At 64.0% G+C, this 23,637-nt stretch overlaps 2 protein-coding genes across 3 annotated transcripts; both read left to right on the top strand.

Annotated features, from left to right (window-relative positions):
• Positions 1-285: 285 nt before the first annotated feature.
• On the top strand, positions 286-8,860 carry FRMD6 (FERM domain containing 6). Of its 2 annotated transcripts, none has more exons than XM_062577746.1 (14): positions 286-645; positions 3,372-3,581; positions 3,746-3,836; positions 4,349-4,491; positions 5,186-5,262; positions 5,393-5,579; positions 5,827-5,982; positions 6,096-6,161; positions 6,259-6,327; positions 6,475-6,649; positions 6,786-7,121; positions 7,420-7,551; positions 7,687-7,778; positions 7,863-8,860. In XM_062577746.1, exons 2-14 carry the CDS (start codon positions 3,483-3,485, stop codon positions 8,130-8,132), a joined length of 1,893 nt encoding a protein of 630 aa, XP_062433730.1. In that variant the 5' UTR covers positions 286-645; positions 3,372-3,482; the 3' UTR covers positions 8,133-8,860. The 2 variants fall into 2 exon arrangements, with proteins under 2 accessions (XP_062433730.1, XP_062433731.1); XM_062577747.1 differs by having other exon boundaries at positions 287-645; positions 4,349-4,428.
• A 4,556-nt stretch (positions 8,861-13,416) lies between these two features.
• Positions 13,417-22,525, top strand: GNG2 (G protein subunit gamma 2). The gene is made up of 4 exons (XM_062577745.1): positions 13,417-13,628; positions 20,146-20,204; positions 20,331-20,477; positions 20,554-22,525. Exons 3-4 carry the CDS (start codon positions 20,391-20,393, stop codon positions 20,680-20,682), a joined length of 216 nt encoding a protein of 71 aa, XP_062433729.1. The 5' UTR covers positions 13,417-13,628; positions 20,146-20,204; positions 20,331-20,390; the 3' UTR covers positions 20,683-22,525.
• Positions 22,526-23,637: the final 1,112 nt, after the last annotated feature.

Genomic DNA, 23,637 nt, shown 5'->3' with positions numbered 1-23,637 from the left:
GGTGTTGGAAAACTGCGAGTGGCTTCACTTCCCAGGAATGCGAGCCATTTCCTCCGGCGGGGCGCGGGGGGCCGGCGCGGCGCAGGGCGCAGGGCGCAGGGCGCGGGGGCGCGGGGGGCGCGGGGGGCCCGCTCGGCTCCGAGCCGGGGGCCGCCGCGGGTCCCGGGCGGGCCGGGCCGGGCCGCAGAGCGGGCGGCGCGGGGAGGAACCGCGGGAGCTCGGAACCGCGCGACGCTCCGGCGCCGCGTCCCGGGCCGCGAGCTGCCCTCGCCGCCGCGGCGCCTCGGCTCGCGGCGTTTCCGAGAGGGCGGACGGCGTTTCGGAGAGGGGCGGACGGCGTTTCCGAGAGGGGCAGACGGCGTTTCGGAGGGGGCGGACGGCGTCGCTTGGCGGCGCACGGCGTTTCGGAGAGGGCGGCAGCATCCCTTGGCGGCGCGCAGCGTTTCGGAGAGGGGCAGACGGCATTTCGGAGAGGGGCGGCCGGCGTCCCTTGGCGACACGTGGCGTTTCGGAGAGGGGCAGATGGTGTTTCGGAGAGGGGCGGCCGGCGTTTCGGAGAGGGGCGCCCAGCGTCCCTTCGCTTTCCGTCCGCGGGCCCCTCAGCCGGCTCCGGCGGGCTGAAGCGCTTGCAGAGTCGCGGCGCCGGTAGGTTTGTGCTCCCGCCGGATGAACGCGGCGCGCTGAGCCGTGCGCCTGGAGGATGAGCGGGAAGAACACCCCGCGGGTTAAAATCCCACCGTTCGGCCAGCCCGGAGCAGCCGTTTCTTGGAGGAAAGCAAAAAAGAGAAAAATTCACGGCGTGAACACCGCCTCCGGCTCGGCCGCGTTTGCAGCCCCGGAGGATCCCGCGGCCCCGGAGGATCCCGCGGCCGGGACCGACGCCGGCGGCCTCGCCGCGGGGCCGCTCTGCCGGTGCCGGCCGCCCGCGGCTTCCCGCCCTTGGTGCCTGACGCGGTTTCTAGCCACGAGGATGCTTTTCCCTCTGAGCCGAACTCCCCTTTCCCGGAGCGCTGCGGCGCTGCGCTGATCGACTCGCCGCGCGCGCCGGGGGCTCTGCGCTCCCAGTGCCTGCGCTGCTCGTCTTGGGGGCTTTGGTACTGCCACGGGGCTCGCTTGCGTTCGCTGGTCCTTGGACAGAGCGTGGGTTTATTTGGTCTCTTTTGGGTAAAATGCTCAAAAGTGATGTTGCATTTAAAACTCCCCGGCCTGAAGGCGTTTGGGGATTTGGTTATAGGTACTGGGCTTTCAGTATCATTTTGCAAAGGAGTTCTTTTCTTTTTTTTTAAAAAAAAAACAACTCGGTTGATTCAAATGCTTTGCAACCCAAGTCTGTAAGCAATTATTCCATTACATGAAAGTCAGTACACTGAAAAAGATTAATTCAGACCAGATGTAAAAATAAATGTGAATTTCAAATTAAGATGATGTCAGCTCCCTCCTGCTTAAAAAAAAAAAAAAAGAAAGAAAGAAAAAAAGAAAAAAAAAAGTGCTTTGGACTCCAGATGGAGTATACAAACTATGGCTGTGGCTAAATATCTGCCTGGCTGTTAATTTAATTTTACGTCTTTTTTTTCTCCTTCCTGAGCAGCGGGTTTATAATATTTTTCAGCATTTCAAACGCAGCTTGTGTTTTTCTCGGCCCGGGACGCGGCGGCGGGGGAGGCCGAGCCGGGCACCCGCGCGTCCTTCGGGCCGTCCGAAGGGAGCTAGCGCTGCGGGGTGGCCGCGCTCGGCGAGAAGGCGGCTCCGCCAGCCTGGAGCCGGCGTTTCGGGAGACGCGGCCGGGTTTTCCTGCGCAGGAGGCGGCGGCGCCTCCCGGGGCTGCGCCGGGGAGATGCCGCCCGGCAGCGCGGTCGGGGAGCGGTAGCGATGCGCTGACCCGGGCTTGATGCAACTGGAAGTCCTTAGCGGATATTAATTTAATCCCCAAGGCTGGTGGAGAAGGTTTCCAGAAGGAAACAGAGTTGAAGGGCTTGACTCAATAACGTGGAAGGAAAGGAGCGGGGAAAATAAAAGGGAGGAAGATCGGAAGGAGACGAGGCGGAGAAGTCGCCGCGGCGGCGCGCGGACGGGGCGGCGGCAGCCGGCTCTCCCCTTCGCGGCCGAGTTTCCGCCGTCTAGCATCCAGCTAGCTGTGCGGCCAGTGAAGTCATGCAGTATTTATATCCGGGCCCCTTTCTTCCCCCAGCGAAGGGCTCTTTCATCTGCCTCTAGTCGTTAGGATCTGTTGAGTTCGTGAAGAATCGGAGACGATTTTAATTACGGGGCGACCGCAAGCAGGAATTAATCCGGCTTTCGGGCCGGTAGGAGCTGCCTTTGGCGACAGCCTCCGAGCGTGCAAGAACAGCTCGTGCACACCTGCGCCCGGTGAGGTGGGGTGAAACCGGCCCGGAGCTTGCGCAGGCGAGGAATTCCCACGCCGGCAGCGAGCCGGGACGGGGCGTTCGGGGCGGCGAGGGCCCGTAGCGCGGCTCGGGGGACGCCCCGGGGCCGGGGCGCGCGCGGCGCTCGGGGGCTCTGCAGCGCCTCGCCGCCGCGTTTTGACGCTCCCTGCCCCGCCACTCGCTCCCTTTAGCGGGGAAGCCACCAGACGGGCCCCGGCGAGCGGTCGGGGACTGAAATAACGTCATTTCCCCGCTGCCAGCGCTTCCCGGCCGCCGGCGGCCCCGGGACGCCCTCGGCCGAGCCTGCCGCCGGCGCTGGCACGGCTCCGCTCTTGGGGCGCCCGCGTCGGGGAAAAAAGCAACGAAAAAATCCAGGCGAATGGGGAAATAGGAGGGCGACGCTCTTTGCCTGGGGGTCGTAACGCGGGCTTCGGGGGCCCGCTCGACGCGGGGGGCTCCGCTCCGTCCCGCTGCGGTATTCCCGCTCCGGAAGGGGCAGATCGCAGCTGCGAGGCTGCCGAGGCCCCGTTCGTTAACTCTTTCCTGGCGGCTTCGCGGACGGGAGCCGTCGGCCTCGCCGTCCTCTTTAACGCACCAGCAGAAAAAACCACTTTGGGGGCTTTTCAGAAACAGAGCCGGGAGAGTAAAGCTGCTGGCTGGGGCCTTTTTGGGCAGCGGGGAGAAGGGGGAGCTGCGTCCCTTTACCCCCCACGGGGTTGGAAAAGGTAAATGCGACCTTGGGTAGATGCAACCTGGAAAATGCAGCCCAGGGTAGATGCACCCGGGTAATGCAACGCAGTAAATGCAGCCCTGGGTAAATGCAACGCGGTAAGTGCAACGCGGTAAATGCAGCCCCAGATAAATGCAACGCGGTAAATGCAGCCCCGGGTCGGGGCGGGCTGCGGGGAGAGGAGGGGAAGGAAGGTTGGCGGCGCCGAGCGCGGCGGCTGGGCCCGTGCGCGGGCGCTGACGGCCGCTCTCCCGCAGGTATGGCGCCCGCGGAGCCCGAGCCCGCCGCGGCGCGGCTGTGAGGCGCCCGCCGTCCGCCCCGCGCCCCGGCGCGCCGCCCCCAGCCCCCGCGGCAGAGCCCGGACCACGATGAACAAACTGAACTTCCATAACAACCGAGTCATGCAGGACCGCCGCAGCGTGTGCATCTTCCTCCCCAACGACGACTCCCTCAACATCATCATCAACGTGAGTGCCCACGGGCTGGGTTTGGCAAGCGGGCGCAGGGGGAGAAACCCGCCGGCGCTTCCGGCACGCCCGGAGCGCCGCGACCCGCTGCCGACGGCGCACGCTCCCTGCGGCGCATGGGCGGCCTTGGCGGCGCGTCTCCAGCTCCCCGCTGCTTCCTGCAGGTGAAGATCTTGTGTCACGAGCTCCTGGTGCAGGTGTGTGACCTCCTGAGGCTGAAGGACTGCCACCTCTTCGGGCTCAGCGTCATCCAGAGTGAGTGCCTCCGGCCGCCGTGCCGTGCCCGGCGCCCGTGCCGTGCCCGGCCGCGGCTCGGCGAGGGGCAGGGAGCGTGCCCGCGCCTGAACGCGGCGGTGGAGCTCGACTGTTGGCCTCAGTGGGGGTTCTCTAGGCGGCTTTTATTAGTGTAGAACATCTATTTGTGGGTCTGGAGACCCTGCGCAGCATCTGGCGAATTAGCCTCACTAGGTGCCAACTAGGAAGCTTTGGAGACACTAAGTTTTGTCCTCCTGCCTTGCTTGCGAATCCTTTTACGGGATAAGACCTCGGGGGCTGCTCCCGCTTCTGGGCGCGGATCCCTCCTTTCCGGGCTAGTTGAGGTGCACGGGAGAGTCTCCACCGGAGATGCCACCGCAGTCCATCATAGCTCGCCGTGGTCCGTGGTGAAGCAGCTTGTCTCCCCGGTCCCCTGGACCCAGGGTCGCATTATCCCTTGCGGAGAAGGGAAACTGCGCTCCGCTTTCTGAGGCCGGCTCTGTCCCGCGCAGACAACGAGCACGTGTACATGGACCTCTCCCAGAAGCTCTACAAGTACTGCCCCAAGGAGTGGAAGAAGGAGGCCAGCAAGGTCAGCAGTGAGATGTTGCATGGAGAGATGACGCCCGTAAGGCCAGCTCTGTCCCCGCCGCAGGTCACTTCCCGGGCACGGGAAGCCAGCGCAGGGTTTCGGGTGGCGGGAGCAATTCTCCGGCTTTGGACCGCGTGTTGGGGGTTTGGGGAGTGGAGGACGTCGGAGTGTGTTGAAGGCGTCGCGAGCAAACGCCGCTGAACGCTGGCGGCGTGGACGGCTCGGTGATGTTTCACCCTGGAGAGTTTCCGTATATTATCCGTGTATATTCCACAGGTTACAGCAGGATCTCTTAAAGTGCCCCTTCCCTCCGCTTCCCAAAATCAAATATTTTTTTCTCCTTCCCAGACTGTCTTTTAATTATTTCAGCGCAGCATGCAAAGGACTTTTCGGCATCAAGTTTTTCGTGCTCTCCCCAAGCGGGCGCTCGAAGCTGGCGGTGGTGGGCGAGGGCCCGGGAGGACCGCAAGTGGGGAGGGGATGTCAGTGCCACGGTGGCACCTCCGGCGTCCCTCCTGCAGCCTCTGTCAACCCAAATCCTCTCGGCCATTTTTCCAAGCGGGGCAAACTTTGGGCTGGAAAAGCGAGACGCGGTGATGAGAAACTCAAAAAAAAAAAAACAAAAAAACCCAACCCCCCCAGGATTGGTGTTTCCCGCGGCTTCTCCGCCTGGGGGGCGGGAAGGGGGTTTGCTGAGGCACCCGATGCCAGCGTGGAGCCGGGCCTGAATATCTCCTGAATATCTTCTCCGCTCCAGGGGATCGACCAGTTCGGCCCGCCGATGATCATCCACTTCCGAGTGCAGTATTACGTGGAGAACGGCCGGTTAATAAGGTGAGGAGCAAAGACCCCCCCCCCCCGCCCCCGGCGCCGGGGAAGAGCGGCCGGCTCCGAGGCGGCGCCGGGATGGGGTGGGACCTGCCCGGCGGGCGCTGACGGCCCCGGCGCCTCCGCTCTCTTGCAGCGACCGGACGGCGCGCTACTACTACTACTGGCACCTGCGCAAGCAGGTGCTGCACTCGCAGTGCGTGCTGCGCGAGGAGGCTTACTTCCTCCTCACCGCCTTCGCCCTGCAAGCCGACCTGGGCGACTTCAGGCGCAGCAAGCACTACGGGAAGTACTTCGAGCCCGAGGCCTATTTCCCCGCGTGGGTAAGAGCGGCGCGCGAGGACGCGGGTCGAATTTTTATTTATTTATTTTTTCCCCCGCCCCTGCGGGGTGAGGGCAGCGCTGCGTGCGGGTGGGTCCCGCGCGCTGGCGTCTGGATACATAGGTATATGTACATATATATATATATATATGTATGTTTTTTGGCCGGCGGCGCGCTCGTTGCGAGGACGAGCCGCTTGCGAGGCTCCCGAACGCGGCAGCAGCAGTCGCCCGCTCTGCTCCGCGCAGGTGGTCGCCAAGAGGGGCAGGGACTACATCCTGAAGCACCTGCCCAACATGCACAAGGACCAGTTCGCGCTGACGGCCTCCGAGGCGCACCTCAAGTACATCAAGGAGGCGGTGCGGCTGGACGACGTGGCCGTCCACTACTACCGCCTCTACAAGGCAAGGGGCAGGGCGCCCGGAGGACCGCGCGCCGCGGCCGCCGGAGCCGACGTACCCGCGCTCCGGTGCAAACCGCGCGCTTACAGCCGATCCCCCCCCCGCCTTTCCCTTAGGACAAGCGGGAGCTGGAAGCCTCCCTGACCCTGGGGCTGACGACGCGCGGCATACAGATCTTCCAGGTTCGGCAGGGCGCTGCGGGACGGGGAGGAGGCGCCGGCGCCGTGCCGGGAGCGGGCGCCGGGCTCCCTCACGGGACGTGCTTTTGCTCTTTGGCAGAACTTGGACGAGGAGAAGCAGCTGCTCTACGACTTCCCCTGGACGAACGTGGGGAAACTGGTGTTCGTGGTGAGCCGGGGGGGGGGGGGGGGGGCGGGCCGCGCGGGCGGTGCGGGGGCTCGTCCTTCTCGCCGCCGCGGCCCGGGAGCCGGGGCGCCGCGAGCCCCCGCGCGCCCGCTCTAGTTCCCCGCCGCGCCGGCGCCATCTCCTCCGCAGGGCAAGAAGTTTGAGATCCTGCCCGACGGCCTGCCCTCGGCCCGCAAGCTCATCTACTACACGGGCTGCCCGCTGCGCTCCCGCCACCTCCTGCAGCTGCTCAGCAGCAGCCACCGGCTCTACATGAACCTGCAGCCCGTCCTGCGCCAGGTCCGCAAGCTGGAGGAGAACGAGGGTAGGTGGCCGCGCGTCGCCCCAGGGTCCCGGGGAGCCAAGCCGGGGAGCGCCAGGAAGCCTCCGGCGGCGGGTGCCGGCGGGCCGGGGCGGCGGGCCGGGGCGGCGCGTGCCGACGGCGTGCCCGCGCCCCGCAGAGAAGAAGCAGTACCGCGAGTCGTACATCAGCGACACGCTCGACCTGGACATGGAGCAGCTGGAGAAGCGCTCGCGGGCCAGCGGCAGCAGCGCCGGCAGCGTCCGGCACAAGCGCCTCTCGCGCCACTCCACCGCCAGCCACAGCAGCTCCCACACCTCCGGCGTCGAGACGGACCCCAAGCCCCGGGAGCTGGGGCCCGAGGACGCCTTCTCCGGCCCCGGCGTCCACCGCAAGCTCAAGACCTGCAGCTCCATGACCAGCCACGGCAGCTCCCACACGTCCGGCGTGGAGAGCGGCGGCAAGGACCGCCTGGAAGAAGACTCCCAGGATGACGGTAAGGCTGGTGCGGGACGCCCCGTCCCCTGCGCCCTTGCTTCCCACGGCTCCCCCGCCTCCGGCCGGGTGCATTTCCACGCAGCGCGCGTGGGCCCTGCACAGGCACGTCTCTCGCCCTCGATGCAAACCGCCTTCTCCAGCTTGGGGGTTCGTGGAGCGGTTTAGGTCGGGAGGGACTTCGGCGAGGCCTGGTGCAACCCCGCAGCTCGGAGCAGAGCTCTAACGCCGGGTCAGGCTGTTTCGGTTTTCGCCTCCGAAACGCTCGGCGCGGGGGTGACGCGTCCCCGTCGCTGCAGAGATAGAGATGCTGGTGGACGACCCGCGCGAGCTGGAGGGCGCCGGCGAGCTGGCGCTGGAGGTCAGCCCCGACATGTGCGTGTACATCACCGAGGACATGCTGCTGGCGCGGCGGTTCAACGGGCACGCAGGTAACCCGCCCCGCGGGGCCGGCGCCGCCGGAGCTCGGCTGGCCGTGCCGCGGCGCTCGCCGGGCCCGGCGCTTCCTCAACGACCTTCCTCCTCCTCCTCCTCCTCCTCGTCGTCGCCTCGCCCCGGCGGCCCAGGGCTCGTGGTGAAGGAGGTCGGCTCCTCCGCCTCCAGCTCCTCGGAGACGGTGGTGAGGCTCCGCGGGCAGAGCGCCGACTCGCTGCCGCAGGTGGGTGCCGGGGGCGGGCGGCGGGCCGGGGGGCCGCGCCGCGGGGCCGCCAGCCCCGCCGCGACGCCCGCCCGCTCCGCGCAGGCCGGCGGCCGACAGCCCGGGAGCTCCGCGGACCGGCACAGCCTCAGCCTCGACGACGTCCGGCTCTACCAGAAGGACTTCTCGCAGCTGGCCGACCTGTGCCAGGAGGCGGCGCAGAGCTACACGTTCGGCTGCGGGCCGCCCGACGGGCCGCTCTGCTGCGACGGCTGCCTGGCCGGGCCGCGCGCGCCCGCCCGCGCGCCCCCGCGCGCCGCCCGCTACCTCTCGCTGGACCTCGCCCGCGACGACGTCCCCGAGTTCGTCGTCTGAGCCCCGCGGCGGGCCAGGCCGCGAGGGCGGGCGGCGCCGTGCCGCGCCGCGCCGTGCTGTGCCGTGCTGCGTCGCACCACGCCGCGCACGCCGGCAGCCCCCCCCCCCATGCCGTGCTGTGCCGTGCTGCGTCGTGCCCACTGGCGGCCCCTCGTGCCACGCCGTGCCCTGCCGCGCTGCACCGTGCACGTCGGCAGCCCCCGTGCCGCGCCGGCAGCCCTCCCGTGCCGTGCGTGGCCGTGCCGTGTCGTGCCCACCGGCAGCCCCCCATGCTGTGCCGTGCCGTGCCGTGCCCGCCGGCAGCCCCGCGTGCTGCGCCGTGCCGCGCCGTGCCCGCCGGCAGCCTCCCGTGCCGCGCCGGCAGCCCCCCCGTGCCGTGCGTGGCCGTGCCGTGCGTGCCCACCGGCAGCCCCCCGTGCCGTGCCGTGCCGTGCCGTGCCCGCCGGCAGCCCCGCGTGCTGCGCCGTGCCGCGCCGTGCCCGCCGGCAGCCTCCCGTGCCGCGCCGGCAGCCCCCCCGTGCCGTGCGTGGCCGTGCCGTGCGTGCCCACCGGCAGCCCCCCGTGCCGTGCCGTGCCGTGCCGTGCCCGCCGGCAGCCCCGCGTGCTGCGCCGTGCCGCGCCGTGCCCGCCGGCAGCCTCCCGTGCCGCGCCGGCAGCCCCCCCGTGCCGTGCGTGGCCGTGCCGTGCGTGCCCGCCGGCAGCCCCCCGTGCCGTGCCGTGCCCGCCGGCAGCCTCCCGCGCCGCGGCGTGCCGCGCCGCGCCGTGCCGTGCCGTGCCGTGCCGTGCCGTGCCCGCCGGCAGCCCCCCGTGCCGTGCCGTGCCCGCCGGCAGCCTCCCGCGCCGCGGCGTGCCGCGCCGCGCCGTGCCGTGCCGTGCCGTGCCGTGCCGTGCCCGCCGGCAGCCCCCCGTGCCGCGCCGTGCCCGCCGGCAGCCTCCCGTGCCGTGCCGCGCCGTGCCGTGCCGTGCCCGCCGGCAGCCTCCCGTGCCGTGCCGTGCCGCGCCGTGCCGTGCCGCGCCGTGCCCGCCGGCAGCCTCCCGTGCCGTGCCGTGCCGTGCCGTGCCGTGCCCGCCGGCAGCCTCCCGTGCCGTGCCGTGCCGCGCCGTGCCGTGCCGCGCCGTGCCCGCCGGCAGCCCCCCCGCGCGCGCTGCCCGCGCCGCCCCCGCTCCGGAGCGCGCGGCCTCGCGGAGGGCGACCCGTCTTCTCCTCGTACGGCCTCCGGGGGGATGGTCCCCACCCCCGTTTCCCCCCTCTCCCCCCCCCCGTTTTCCCCTCTTTCCCCCCGTTTCCCCCACATTTTCCCCTCTCTCCCCCCCCCCCCGGTTTCCCTCCTCTCCCCCCCCCGGTTCCCCGCCCCCCAGTTTCCCCTCTCCCCCCCGGTTTCCCCGATGCCGCCGTCCCCTCCTGCGGCGGCTCCGCGAAGGACGCGCCGGGCTCGGCCGTCGGAGACGCGGGCGGCGAGGGGCCGAGGGGCCGAGGGGCGCCGGGGGGGGGGACCGGCCCCCCGCGAGGCTCAGCCGCCGGCCGGAGCGGGTCCCTCCACAAGAGCTTTCCGGAGCTTGGTGTTATTTTTTTTTTCCTTTTTTTTTGGGGGGGGAGGTCCAAAAACCAAAAAAAATAAAAATCAGCCACCAAAGAAAACAAAAAAAAAAAAAAAAAAAAAGGAAAAATGGGGAAGAACAGCTCATCTGTAAAGCTACTGCAATAACATCTGCTCAACCTAGTCTTTAAATATGCAGAGAATACATATATAAATATATAGGGGTGCGTACGTTTATATATGGCTGGATCTTATGGACCCATTTTCGGTTTTATTTCCGCTCTAAAATCCCGCGGACGCGAAGGCGAAGCCTCATCCCACCGTAAGGGAGGCGGGAAGGGGCCGTTGCCGCTGCGAGGCGGCAGCTCCGTCCCGGCGCGGGCGAGCGCCGGGCTCTTCCCGGGCGACGCTTTTAATCGGGAGGTTGGCGATGGGCAGCCAAAGTTTTGCCGTGTTTTGATATGCCATCTTTTTTTTTTTTAACTGGAAATTTTTTCTTAAAAAAAAAAAAGAGAGAAATATTTTATAAATAAGCACAATCTTATTTTTATAAGAAACTTTGGGGGGAGATTGGGAGGAGCAAGGTGCCAAAAAAAGAAAAAAAAAAAAACCCACAAACCCGGTGCTCGCGGGCACCGTGCGCGGGAGCGGGGCTGTCGCTCCGCCGGGATTTCCTAGCGCGAGGTCTGCTCCGCCGCAGCCCCCGGGGGCAGCCCGGCACCTCTTCTGTTTTATTCTTTTTTCCGCCCCCTTTTTTGCCCCTTCTGCCCCTTATTCGGCAGCCCCAGCGGAAGGGCCGGAGCGCGGCCCTGGCGGGGCGCTGGGCGAGCTGTTCGTCTGCGCAAGCTCATTAGTCCTTTCTGTGAAAGGAGCTTCCTAGCAGGGCGGTGGGAGAGAGAGCAAGTGTGTTTGGAGAGGAAAACATGGGGGAAAAAAAAAAGAAGAAGAAGAAGAAAAAGAAAAAAGACACAACCCCTCCTTCCCTCCCCCCCAGCGCAATTATTTTGTAACGATGAAGTTTGTCGGGTGCCTTTTGCGGTACGGCGAGAAATGACAATAAAGTTACAATTGTTTGCACTTTCGCATTACTCTGGTTCTTGGGTGTTCGGAGAGCTGCGGGGATTTAACGTCGGGGCCTTTCTGCACACTGTCTCCAAAAAAAAAAACATAAAGGAAAAAAAAAAGGCGGGGGGGGGGGAATGCAGTCCGACGGGCCGCCCAGCTAGCAGCTCCCGCGCTCCGAAAGCCGGGCAACGCCTTCGCCAGCCCGGCCGGGTAACGCCCCGGGAATCCAGCATCTCCGCTGGACTGGCAAATCGATCGGCTTTTTAAGATTCCTGCCGAATATTAACATTAAAAGCACTTAAAATGCAAAAGCTATAGCCCCAGTACAGCACTGACAGCAAAATACACTTTGCAAAATTACATGCTGCCGTTGTTCCTTTCTCTTTCTTTCTTTTTTAATTTTGATGCTGCAGAAAAGTGGGCCTGTTTGCACGCGCCGCGGATCGAGACCCGCAGCCCCGCCGGCGCCAGCGATAACCACCAAAACGTTGTTTGCAAGGGTAATCGCAAAGAAACGATCACCTGCCGGTGCCCGCTGAGGCCTTTGGCCCCGCGCGCCCCGCAAGCATCCCCGGCGGCGAAACTTGCACTCCCGGCGGCGCGGCAGGGCGCCCTCGCCCTGGGGCCTCCCCGCGGCGCTTGCCGCCTGCTTTGGCGGGCGCAGAGGCTGCGTTTGCCTGGTGACATAGGAAAACAGTCATCGGCGTTGCCGTGGCAACGGGTGGGGAAACCCCATTTTAGCAGGGTTGGTGGCCTCCTTTCCAGGAAAGGTGCACAGCTGGCGGCTGCATGCAACATGCGACGGCACAGCAAAGGGCCCGCTGCATGCAACGGCGCGGGGAGGAGCCTGCTGCATGCAACGGTGCAGGGAAGAGCCCTCTGCGTGCAACAGCGCAGGGAAGAGCCTGCTGCATGCAACGGTGCAGGGAAGAGCCCGCTGCATGCAGCAGCACGGGGAAGGGCCCGCTGCATGCAGTGGTGCAGGGAAGAGCCCGCTGCGTGCAATGGTGCGGGGAAGGGCCTGCTGCGTGCAACGGTGCGGGGAAGAGCCCGCTGCATGCAGCAGCACGGGGAAGGGCCCGCTGCATGCAGTGGTGCAGGGAAGAGCCCGCTGCATGCAATGGTGCAGGGAAGAGCCCTCTGCGTGCAACAGCGCGGGGAAGAGCCTGCTGCATGCAGTGGTGCAGGGAAGAGCCCGCTGCATGCAATGGTGCAGGGAAGAGCCCGCTGCGTGCAATGGCGCGGGGAAGGGCCTGCTGCATGCAACGGCGCAGGGAAGGGCCCGCTGCGTGCAACGGTGTGGGGAAGGACCCGCTGCATGCAACAGCGTGGGAAAGGGCCATGCCACCGCAGCTGCGCGGCCCCGCGCTGGATCCCAGAAAGCCCGCTGGCGTTTCCTGTGCTGCCACTTTTCCCTGCCAGCGGCTCCCAGGGAAATGCAATTACAGCTCACGCTTGCTTGCGAGTTTTAACGGAGCAGCTACAGGCGAAACAGCCCTGGAGCGTCCCGGATCTGGAGCCGGTAGCCGCACGCGTGGGGCCTCCCGGGCACCCGCCCCGGCCTGCCCCCCCGCCAGAGCCCCCGGGCGGCTGCCCCTCACGTGCTGCCCGCGGCCTGGCGGGTGTGCACCGTTATCCCCTCGGCTGAGTTCTCCTGGCTAAATCCCTAAAAACTGGGAGTTTTGGCTTAAACCGGTTGCAAAGCAGCTGGGAAGCGCGGTGCACACGCGCAGCGCTCCGCCGGCGTGCCAAGGGCGACGGGCTGCTCAGGGCACGCAGGGGGCCGGGACGGCTGCGTGGGGCCCCCGCAGCTGGGGTAGAGGGGCACCCGGGCACAGGGAAGGTGGGGGGCAGAGCTAAGCGGGGTGCGAGAGCATGGCAAGGCAGGTGTGGGGGCGTGCGAGGGCCGTGCTGGGAGGGTGCAGGGTGATGGGGTAGGGGATGGAGGAGAGGTGGGGGACAGAGGTATGGGGTGTAGGGGAGGTGGGGGACGGGGGACGGGAGGGAGGAGAGATGGGGGATGGGGGACAGGATGGAGGGGAGGTGGGGTGAGGGTACGGGGTGTAGGGGAGGAGGGGTGGGGGTACGGGATGGAGGAGAGGTGGAGTGTGGGGTACGGGATGGAGGGGAGGTGGGGGACGGGGGACAGGATGGAGGGGAGGTGGGGGACGGGGGTACGGGATGGAGGGGAGGTGGGGCGGGGGTACGGGGTGGAGGGGAGGTGGGGGACGGGGGACGGGATGGAGGGGAGGTGGGGGACGGGGGACGGGATGGAGGGGAGGTGGGGCGGGGGTACGGGGTGGAGGGGAGGTGGGGGACGGGGTACGGGGTGGAGGGGAGGTGGGGGACGGGGGACGGGATGGAGGGGAGGTGGGGCGGGGGTACGGGGTGGAGGGGAGGTGGGGGACGGGGTACGGGGTGGAGGGGAGGAGGGGTGGGGGTACGGGATGGAGGGGAGGTGGAGTGTGGGGTACGGGGTGGGGGGGAGGTGGAGTGTGGGGTACGGGGTGGGGGGGAGGTGGGGGACGGGGCAAGGGGCAGGGCCGCGGGCAGGGCCGGGCAGCGGCAGGAGGGGGGGGGCAGGACCCAGCGCGCTGCGGGGAAGAGGGCTCGCCGAGGAGGAGGAGGAGGAGGAGGAGGAGGAAGTCGGGGCCGAGCCGCTTCCTGTAGGCAGAAGGATGAGCGCAGACAAAGCTGGGTGGGGACTCGCCTCTCCGGGCTGCTGCTGACCACCCCTCCGGCTCCCTCCCTCCCTCCATCCCTCCCTCCCTCCGGCGCCATCCATCCCTCCATCCATCCCTCCATCCATCGCTCCGTCCGTCCATCGCTCCGTCCGTCCCTCCGCGCCGCTCCGGCCGCCCTGCGGGGGACGCGGGGCAGCGCCGCCCTCCAGGTACTTCGGCACTGGGGGGCGCTGGGCGGACTGGGGAGGCTGCTGGGCGGACTGGGAGCACTGGAGCCGGGCTGGGCATCCCCAGCAGCGGCTCCCCGCCGCCCCCCCCCATAAACGGCTCACCCCTAAAGCGCCCCCCAAAAGAGCGAATCCCACCCAAAAGCACTCCGGGGCTGGGGAGGGGGCGGGGGGGGGGACGCCCCCCGGCGCAGCCCCCCGCGGGGCCGCGCACCCGGCGCCGGGGGGCTGCTGGTCCCCAGCAAAGGTTTGCCGGGGGGGTCGATCCGCCGCTAATCGACCGATCTGCCGCGGCAGGCAAGGCTTTTCCTCCCTTTCCCCCTTTTTTCTGCCCCCCCCCCCACCATGGATGAATGAGCTGTACTGTTAATTTTTTATTTTATTTATTTTCTTTTTTTTTTGCCCCCTCCCCCCCCCCCAGCTAGGAATTTTCACGCGGCCCGAACGCCTTTCCCGACCCAAATCCCGCCGGGAGCAGGGCGGGCCGGGCCGGCGAGGCAGGGGGGTGGTTTCGCGAGGTTTCGGGGGGCCCTGCCCGCCGCGCGATTTCGATTCAGACGCTTATTTTTTCGCAGTGAGGTTTTTAATTGCGGCGATACAACAGGAAGCAGGAGGGATTGTGCAACCGCTTCGTGAAAAGTAACCATGGCAAAATAGCCGTTTACCCAAATAGCTGCGAAAACGCTGTGCGGAAAGGCGCCGCCAGGCAGATGCAAAGCGGGGTTTTATTTATTATTATTATTATTTTTCTTGGGAAAACTTGATTCGGGGGGTTTCTTCTGTAAAAGCAGGAGACGAGGGGGGGAGAAGCTAAGCAGAAACTTTTTGTCTTCCTGCCGCCTCGGAGCAAAACGGATTTGTATTTAAGCAAAAACCTGCCGCCGGGATCTCCGCCGCCGGCGGCCACGCTTGCGGGACGAAGGGCGGCGGGCGGCAGCGCGCGGGACCGCCGCTCTCCCCCGCGCCGGGGCACCGAACGTCCCGGGACGACGGCGCCGGGCCCGGCGCCGAAGCGTCGAATCGCCGCGCGGACCGAGCGCGGGGCGTTTTTCCCCTTTATAACGGGATTTCGCCGGGCGCACTTGGAGCTTGCGTTTTTTTAATCCTCTTTTCTGCCATATGGCCGCTGAAATCTGACTCGATTAATCGCGCCGAGGGAAAGGTCCTGCTGTCGGTGGCCGCACCGGGGGCTCCCGGAGGCACCTTCCCGGGCGCCGATGGAGAGGAGACCCTCGCAACCCCCCCAAATCCCGGCCAAGCAAAACAAAAACGCCCGGGAAACGCGAACTTTGCGGCCGACGCCGGCGCGTTTCCACCGGGCGATTCGCGCAGCGCTGCCGGCGTTTCCCGGCGCTCCTCCCGGAGGCAGGCGGCGGCTCTCGCCCCGTTCCCGGCGCGCCACGCCGCAGCGCCCCGGCAAACGGGCCGCCCCGATTTGCAGCCTTTTGGCCTCCAAACGGCCCCCCCCCTCCCGAATTGCACCGAACCGGGATCGCAGCAGACCCTACAGCCACCCTCCCCGCTGCTCGCGCGCAGCGGACAGAGCCCTGCGCCGGCCCCGGGGCGCAGGCGGGCCGAGACCCGCTAACCCCTCCGAGCACGGCCGGCGTTCGCCGCAGCTCGGCTCCCCTCGCTCCTGGCGCGCTGATTTTCGCCCGTGACTCCGTCGAACGAGCGCGCCGGGCAGAAGGGGCGAGACCGCTCGCCGCGGGCGACTCTCCGACCTCGCGGAGAAAAGGCCGGGCGAGACGCGGGAAGAGGGGCCGCGCCACGCCGCGCTGCAGGGGAGCACCCGCTCGGCGAGGTCGCTAGCGAAACCGGTCCGTGGCGAAGGCTTTGGGACGAGCCAGCTCGCCCTGCTCCCGCTGCCCGGGCTGGGACCCGCCACGAGGCCGGGATGCAAACGGGGTCCCCGTCGAGGAAAGCACGTAGAGGTGCCTTGGGGTCCCGTTGCAGCGGAGGGGGTTTAGCCTGAAATTAAACCCGTGCTAACGTGCATATATGAAATCAAACCCGCACTAATATGTTTTCCTGACTGGGGCCAGACGTGAGCGCGTGACTGGCTGAGGATAAAATCTGCCCTTTTGGGAGTTTTCCTTGCAGCTCCCATGTTCTTGCGTCAGGGTTTGTTACTCGTCGGAGAAGACCCAGGTGGGATTTGCTGCTCGCGCCGCGCTCCTGGCGAGCGGGAGAGCGCGGGGGGCAGAAACGCTCGGCGCCGGCACCAGGCGCCTCCGCGAACAGGCGCAGACGTAATTATGGAAAATCTCCTGCTACGAGAGCACCGGGAGCTCAGCGAGAGCCGAGAAAGCCTCTTCCTTCGCTCGCCTGCGCGGAAGTAGCTAGGCAACCCGGAGCGTCGTCGGTGGCTGGCGCGTCGAGGAAAATCGTGGCACCGTGCGGGCCGATCTCGGCGCTGATCGCAGGAAGGTCTTCGCAGCGCTGTCAGCTCGCTCCGTGCCACCGGCGGCTCCTGGCAAAACCCGCTGGGGCAAAAGCTGGCGAGCCGGCGCCCGAGCGAGCGGAGCGGAGCGGAGCAGCTGCGGGGCACGGGCGGTTTCGCTCCGCTTCTTTGCGGAGAATTGGCCGGACGCGCTCGGTGTGCTGGAAATCGCCGGCAGAGCAAACGCGCCCTGGTTGGTCGCCCCGCGGCCCGCGAGCTCGGAGGGGCTTTTCCCGGGGCTTTTGCCCCGCGTTGCACGGGTGGGAGGTAGCGGTGCACGGCACAGCGGGCCGGTTGCTGTGGCTCGCGGCGTGCCGCGTCTCCCTTGCTGATCCCACGTGTGGTCGTATGCTGTGTGAAGCCGTGAGTCACGTAGCGTAGCCGGAGAGACGTGGAGGAACCACGTTTTTTCTTGCCTGTTCTCATCTGAACCATGTCCAACGGGCGCTGCAGCCAGATAAAGTGCAAGAGCATTTAACAAGAGCGATGAATATCCACTGTATCATCCTCCCATGGGGTGGCACGAGTCTGATGCACGAGCCGCTTACAGAAAATCTATAGCCTGTGTGATGCAGGCTGTCAGACCCGGGGAGCAGGATGAGCTTTTCAGTCTTCAATGGTCTTAAAATCCATGGAGCTACGAATTCCCGAGCAGTTAATTGAGTGCACTTCAGTCACGCATTGAGTTTTTGGAGGAGTTGGGCTTTTTATGTCGTTCTGGTTAACAAAGTGTCAATCACTGCTGGATGTGAGATGTTCAGTATTGATTTAATTATTTTCTGGACCAAATGTCTTTGGTTTTACTTTGGACTCATTGCAAATAAAGGAAGAGATGCAAGATAAAAATGAGCATTTGGGAATCAGGCAATGGATCTCGAACGTGACAGGGGCTACAAGAAACCCGTCTTCGTGATCCTGCTCTCGTGGGAGGAGCTCAGGACAGTCAGCATGCCTTTCCATGTAGCAGGTTTCATAGTTTGCATTCAAAGCTGAGGTGCCCAGTTTGGGATAGAGTCAGGGTTGGGTGCACCCACAAGAAGAGCGTTTGCATCCAGCCTTGTTCTCACTCATGCCTCGACGGCCTACGTGTTCTCCCGTGCTCTGGGTCACTGTTTGCTTTGTAAAGTTGCGTCTCAGCTTTGCAGTAGCTCTTGGAGCAAGGGGAATTTCATAGAGGATGGTGTTCACCCTAAGGTGGGGTGGGAGCCCTCCTCCTCCTCGCGCCCTACCGTGTCACCCAGCAATGCACAAGGCAAGCTCAGGCCATCAGTGAGGTCGCATCCACTCCTGGAGCTCTGCTGAGCTAGAGATGGATGTTCCCCTCTTCCCCCATCCCAAGGGTGCTCCCTTGGCCTCCAGTCTTTCCCAGTGGGACTGGTCCTGTTGCAGCATGCTCTAGGGACAGGGCTTTGTGCTACCTCTGTTGAAGAACAGGATCTGAGAGAGTCCTGTCTGTTGTGAAGAGCAGGATCATAACCAGGGGTTGGCAGGCGGTGAAACCCACTGTCACTGCCTGGGTCCAGGCCGAAGCAAACCAGGCTCCCGGGCTGAGGTGACCACAGAGAGGCTGCAACTACCACAGGTCCCCTGTGCCAGTGGTGTGGCACCTTGCTGGATGGGTGGGAAGCAAACTCTAACATTGCCTCAGTTGGACTTTTCCAAGAGTTTCTTCTCCTTTTGGATGTATTCCTTCTGTCGTTGCTCACTGGAGTGCTCCTGGTGCTGTTTACCCTGCAAAGAGCCGTCCCAAGTCAAGGACCCTTCCTCTATGCACCCTGAGCTTTGCAAACAGGGGACCCTATGGATCGGAAGATGGGTGCTGGATAGGTTGGGGGGGGGATGGAGAAAAGACCAGCTTCTCCCCCATCTTCTTTGGGTTTTATATCAACAGAAATTGCTCTGATGAAGATTCCTCCATCCCCAAGGTCTGTCTTGTCAAGTCAACCTGATGCTAGCAGTTCTGGAGATAGGAAGCAGCTGCTTGAGGACACATCCAGCCTGTCGAGGCTTGTGGCACTGGGCAAAGGCAGTAAGCCACTGCTGAAAGCTCTCGGCAGAACAGAGTGGCACATTTCTGGAGCATAGCTGGCTGTTGGTGGAGGCTGGGGGGTTTCCACCTCGCTCGGGGCTCTTAGCCGCCTCGCCTTGGCCGCCGGGTGCACTCTAGAGGTTGCTTTACACTGATAGAGCCCGGGGACGTTATCTCCCAGCTACGTCACCTCTTCCAACCCCTCCTGCCAAATCCTAGCAATGTTTTACCTCTTGATAGGGCTGTCTGAGCTGAAGAGACACCAAGACTTTGGTTCGAATCTCCCAAGGACCTAAGCAACCAGGGAATTTCCTAGTGTGAGTGGGCACCGGCAGCCCAAGTGACCTTAGCCATGGGATGACGGTTGGTCTTGGGTGCTTGCACCAAGCAGCCCTGGAGGATGCTGAAATACAGCCTGGGTGTCCCAGGAGCTGCGCTGAGCCTTGCTCATCACCCACGTGTGATCGTGCTCGCCCTTCACCAGCTCAGCGGTCCTTTTGGTGCTGGGCACTCCCGGCTGCTCCGCTGGATGCTTGGGTGGCACGTCCAAGCTGCAGGGAACCCAGGTTGCACGGCTTCATCTCACAGGCAGTGCTGCGGCGAGCGCTCCCACGGCTCCTCCTGCTCGTGACAGCTCGCCGGTGTGGGCAGAAGCTGGATGAGGAGGTGAGAAATCCTGGAAGCTTTTGCCTTTCTGCGACAGCTGGAGTGTGGATGCAGGAGTGGGATGGACGGTTTTGCAGCACTAGCTCAGTCCAAAGCATGAGTAAGTTTGACTGTTGATTTTCCCGTCGCTCCGGATTCCTCAGCACTTTCCAATGGGCAAACAGGGATTTTGGTAAGAAACTGCAACGGTCATTTCAAGGAAGACCTGGTCTTGTTCAAGTCCCTCAGTTTGCCTGGGGCGTGACGGAGAGGAGGTGGTCTGCACGCAGGCACCCGCCAGGGGCACCAGGGCTGGAGCGTCTTCGAGGGAGGCAGAGACCTTCCTCCCCGTCGTTTTTCAGCAGGGCTTTACCTTCAATTATTCAAGCCGTTCCGACCCGATTGTGCTTCATCTACCATGTTTTTAACACCGGGCGCGCCATCTGAACCACAAATGGGCCGGTCTGGGATTTGGGGGGGGGGCTCTGAAGGAAAACCCAAGATGCTGGGGGGCTTTGCCACCTCTCAGCTCCTTGCACGCGCGCCGCCCTGCCGTGCTGGGGCTGGGTGAGCGCGGAGGGGGGGGGCAAAGACGCAGCAGCGGGGCGCAGAAGTTAAATTTAATTGCAGTAATATGGGTCGGGTCAGCTCACCTCCGGGGGACGGAGGAGCAACCTACTTCTCGCCAGGCAGCCCACGCTCTCCGCGAGCTCACTAGATCACTTTTGCAAGAGGCTGCGACCCGTTTGATGTATTTGAAGCTTGAAATAGCTCCTTATGAGTAATGTGGTCCAGGTGCTTATCACTAATTAATTAATTCAGTTGTATTGCGGATACCTAATTAAGGCAGCCTAAGCTAATTCCTGTGGGGTCTTAAAACTAATGGGGGTGGTTAACGGGGTTGCTTCGTTGCTGATGTAACTTGCTGGCGGTTCCCAGCGGCTGGGAAGGTTTATTAGGCTTTGCGTGACTGTTACTTAAAATAAAGTTGCAATACAGGTTTGATTCGGAGGCAATTTTTGGAGAAGGCAACGCGGCCCCTGTCGATTAGGAGGCGTCGCAGGGAGGCTGCCGGGTACGGAGGATGATCCTCGCTCTCGCCCCGAGTGCTCGGCACCTCCGGGAACGAAACCCGCGCGGCTTTGCAGCCAAAAACCCGCGGCGTTTTAGCTAAGTCGGCGCAAGGATGCCAAAGAAATCGACGTTTGGAGGGGTTGGAAAGGGAAACGGGGCCGGCGCCGTCTCCCCCGTCACCAAACAGGCCTGGGGGCGCCAGGGCCCCCGCGGGCTCCCCCGCGTCCTGCCCAACGTTGTCGTGGCCTTCATCGGCACCGTGTCCGCCTAACCCCGTTTTTTCCCCCCTCTTTCTCTCCTGTTTAAAGGTACTGAACGTCGGAGAGGAGCAGACGCTCCCCTAGAGACGCAAAAGCTCGGTGGAGAGGTAAAAACGCAACTTCCCCGCGGCTCCCCGGGGGGAGGAGGAGGAGGAGGAGGGAGGAAGCCAAGGCAGCCTGCGTTCTCTCTAAATCCCGTTTTTTTGCCTCCCTTTTGCTTTGTGGCCCCCAAGACCCTTTCCTACGGCGCCAGAATTTAGGTGGGCTCCTGCCGCGGCAGTGCGCGCCCGCCGATGGCGAGCAACAACACCGCGAGCATCGCCCAGGCCCGCAAGCTGGTGGAGCAGCTGAAGATGGAGGCCAACATCGACAGGATAAAGGTAGCGCCGTGGGGCCGCCCCCCGGGCGGGGGGCTGCTCGCGGCGGGGCTCCCTGACGCCCGGCTCCTCCGTCCAGGTGTCCAAGGCCGCGGCGGACCTGATGGCGTACTGCGAAGCCCACGCCAAGGAGGACCCGCTCCTGACGCCCGTCCCGGCCTCCGAGAACCCCTTCAGGGAGAAGAAGTTCTTCTGCGTGATCCTGTAACCCCGCCAGGAGCCTGACCGCCCGCTCGGGCCACCCTGAACGCTGACGTAGAGTTTTTAGGAACGGGGACGACCGGGTAGCCCAGAGAATTTAAACGAAACCAATCAAAAATCAGTAAAACGCGCGGCCTGGGAGCTACGCGGACGTGCATGTTTAACGAACCTGGCCACCTTTGGGGGAGCAAGGCGCTCTGCCTCGCGAGGCGAGAGAGCCGAAGCCCGTAGAGCTGCCTAGAAAGAAAAACAAAAACGTGTAAAGAATAAATTTGTGTCCCTTTTTCTGCTCACCAAACTTGTTTGATTGTTCCACGTTCAGAGCACTGGAGTTGTGCTGAGCAAAGCAAATCGCTGAGGATGTGCGTAACCTTATCGGAGTGATATCGTCGGGTTTTTCCAAATCCGATCTTTTTTTTATTATAATTATTATTATTTATTTAAGTTGTTGGATATATAGCAACAGGCTAGGTGACTATGGTGTTACTTAATGTTTGGTCTCGTGCTTTTTAATTTTTGCCATGAGGGTAGCGCAGAGGTCGGCCGGACCTGGCGCTCGGGACGGGACGCCGCGGAGGAGACCCGGCCCGCCGACGCTTTCCGCGCGGCAGCTCGGACCCCGCAAGCACAAGCGAATCGCGCGTGGTGGCCGGCGCTCCCCGCTCCCGCGACGCCTCCTCGCGCGCGGGCGTTCGCTCGATCCCCCCCTCTCCCCGCTCCGGCTTTCCCTCGCCGGTGCCCGGCGCCACGCGAGGGGCTGAGCTCCCGCTTTTGGCGACGGGGCTCCGGGTTTTTCCTGCCCGCGTTAAGCTCTTGGGGGCGTTTTTGAGCTTTCTGCAGGCAAAACGGGGCGAGTTTGCCGTAGGTCGTTCCCAATCGGGTGTCGGCTCGAAAAAAAACAGATAATGTTCAAGGGGGGCAACAGTCTTTAGGAAACTTTCTGCGCCCCTTTCTAGCCCATAACAAGCGCGTTCGGGGGTTTTCTACCTTTTCCTACTCTTTTTCTAGCCTTCTCTAGGGGTTGCCTCCACGCGCTTTTACGAGGAAGGCGGCAAAAACGCCGGCCGAAAACCTGGTTTGGCTTCTCCTTTGAAATGCTGATTTACCGTACCCGACGGCGAAGCGCAGCCCGTGCAGCCCAGCGCCTGGGATCTCTCTCGCCCCCGACCCGTCCTCAAGTGCTGTCCTTGAAGTGCTTTGTAATAATTTTTTTAATGACTTGCGTATTTTACAACTTGAATTCTTACAAAAAAAAATAATCAAAAAAAATAACTACACAAAAAAAGCTGCATGCGAAGCATAGCGGGGGAGGGTTTGAATCAGCCTCAGCCGCTCGTGGAAGGTGTTTTATGTTCTTGGCCTTTATTTCTATTTCCCTCGTGGTGTTTTTGTCAGTGTGCCGCCAGGTACTTGGCCCCGCTGTTTGTATTTTCGCAGGTATGCTTTCGTTAGCGCAGCACGGCGCTCGCCCGCCAGCTCCGCGGCCCCCCGCGAGCAGGGTCCCTCCTCGCTCTGCGCTGACGCTCTATTTCCAGCGTGGCATCAAACAACTTTAATCTCTACCCCCAGGCTTGTAAAGAAAAAATAGCCGGAGTGCTGAAATGGGACATTTATTTTGGGAAGGGGGTTTTGTTTTTTCCTACAAACTTTACTCGCGGCAGGGTGTGCCGCCCCTCGGCGGCGCGGTGCCTCCTCCCGGGGGGACGTTTTGGCAGCAGGGCTGTGCAAATGTCAATGTTAGGGTGGGGTTGACTTAAAAAAAAAAAAAAAAACCCGAACCCTGGCGTGGGGAAGATCGGAGTCGTGATGTAGCGTGCGTTCCCCATCCCATGTGGTCAATGTACTCGCTGGAAATAAAATTTTGGATTCGTTTCAGCCCGGCCTGTCTCGTCCTTTGGAAGCGACGCTGTGGGAGGCCAGGGATGGCAGGGATGGGGAGCCGGAGCGAGGGGGCTCGGTGCGATGGGTTTCGTGGGGAAGGAGACGCGGACCCCCACGTGCAGCAGCGCCGGGGTGGAGGGGCCGAGCCGCCTGGCTCCTCGTCTCCAGCACCGAAGGCCTGCTCAGGATGGAGAGCAGGGCTCTGATCTGGAGGCTTCGCACCAACCTGGGACTCCACCAGGTGCTGCCCGGGAGCTGGACCGCAGGTGGCCAAGGGTGTTCATCCCCCCACCCTCATTTCCAGGCTACAGGGAGGTTTTCCTACCTAGATATCTATTGCTCGTCCCGGGGCCGCCGGCACAGCAGCCGGTTGCGAGGCTCACGGGGCCGAGCGCGTGTCCCCTCACTCGCTTGCTACCTCCACGGCCGCTCAGGTGGGTCCACCAGCCAGCCGCTCTCCGTGCCAGCTCCGGGGGCAGCCCTGTGGCCCGCGACGCGGCAGGAGGCGAGTGAAGAAGCACCCTAGCACCCCACGTCCCAAGCCCAAAGTAGTACAAATACACAAATAATTGAGGGGAAAAAAAAAAACGGAAAGAAAAGATGACCCCGGCTTGGTTGGCGACCGCATCTACGGCTCATCCCGAGCAAGGAAGCCTCTTCGCCGCTTCCTGCGAGGAAAACCAAGCGCTGCTCGGAGGCTTCCCGCGCCACGTGCCGAGTCCGTCCGGGGCGGGTCTAGGGCAAAACCAAGGCGATTCAGGTACGGCTCGCGGGGCCCTGGGAAAGGCTGGGTTTTAAAGCCCTGAGAGCAAGCGTCACACAAAGATCAAACCAAAAAGGGAAAAAAGCGAAGGCTTTTTTTCCTCCCTCTCCAAAAAACGCCCATTCGGCTCTTTCCTGACTTCATTAAAGGCATCCTGGCGCTGGACCTCCTGGCAGCCACCATGACACCCCACGGGGGCCGACGCGCCGCCATTTCCCTAAGGCGGCCCCGCCCCCCGCCTCAGGCCCCGCCCCCCGCCTCAGGCCCCGCCCCCCGCCTGTCCCTGTCCGCCCGCCGGCGCTGTCAATAAAGCTGCGT

Source organism: Rhea pennata, chromosome 5, assembly GCF_028389875.1.
Source record: "Rhea pennata isolate bPtePen1 chromosome 5, bPtePen1.pri, whole genome shotgun sequence".
Lineage (NCBI taxonomy): Eukaryota > Metazoa > Chordata > Aves > Rheiformes > Rheidae > Rhea > Rhea pennata.
The sequence above is the reverse complement of the archived record's forward strand: the minus strand, read 5'-3'. Positions and strand labels throughout refer to the sequence as shown.

Bases quoted from the DNA above. Each gene is read 5' to 3' on its own strand.
- FRMD6 (XM_062577746.1), top strand. From the start codon at position 3,483: ATGAACAAACTGAACTTCCATAACAACCGAGTCATGCAGGACCGCCGC. The intron at 3,582-3,745 runs GTGAGTGCCCAC...TGCTTCCTGCAG, and splicing joins CCCTCAACATCATCATCAAC to GTGAAGATCTTGTGTCACGA. The intron at 7,122-7,419 runs GTAAGGCTGGTG...CCGTCGCTGCAG, and splicing joins AGAAGACTCCCAGGATGACG to AGATAGAGATGCTGGTGGAC.
- GNG2 (XM_062577745.1), top strand. From the start codon at position 20,391: ATGGCGAGCAACAACACCGCGAGCATCGCCCAGGCCCGCAAGCTGGTG. The intron at 20,478-20,553 runs GTAGCGCCGTGG...TCCTCCGTCCAG, and splicing joins CCAACATCGACAGGATAAAG to GTGTCCAAGGCCGCGGCGGA.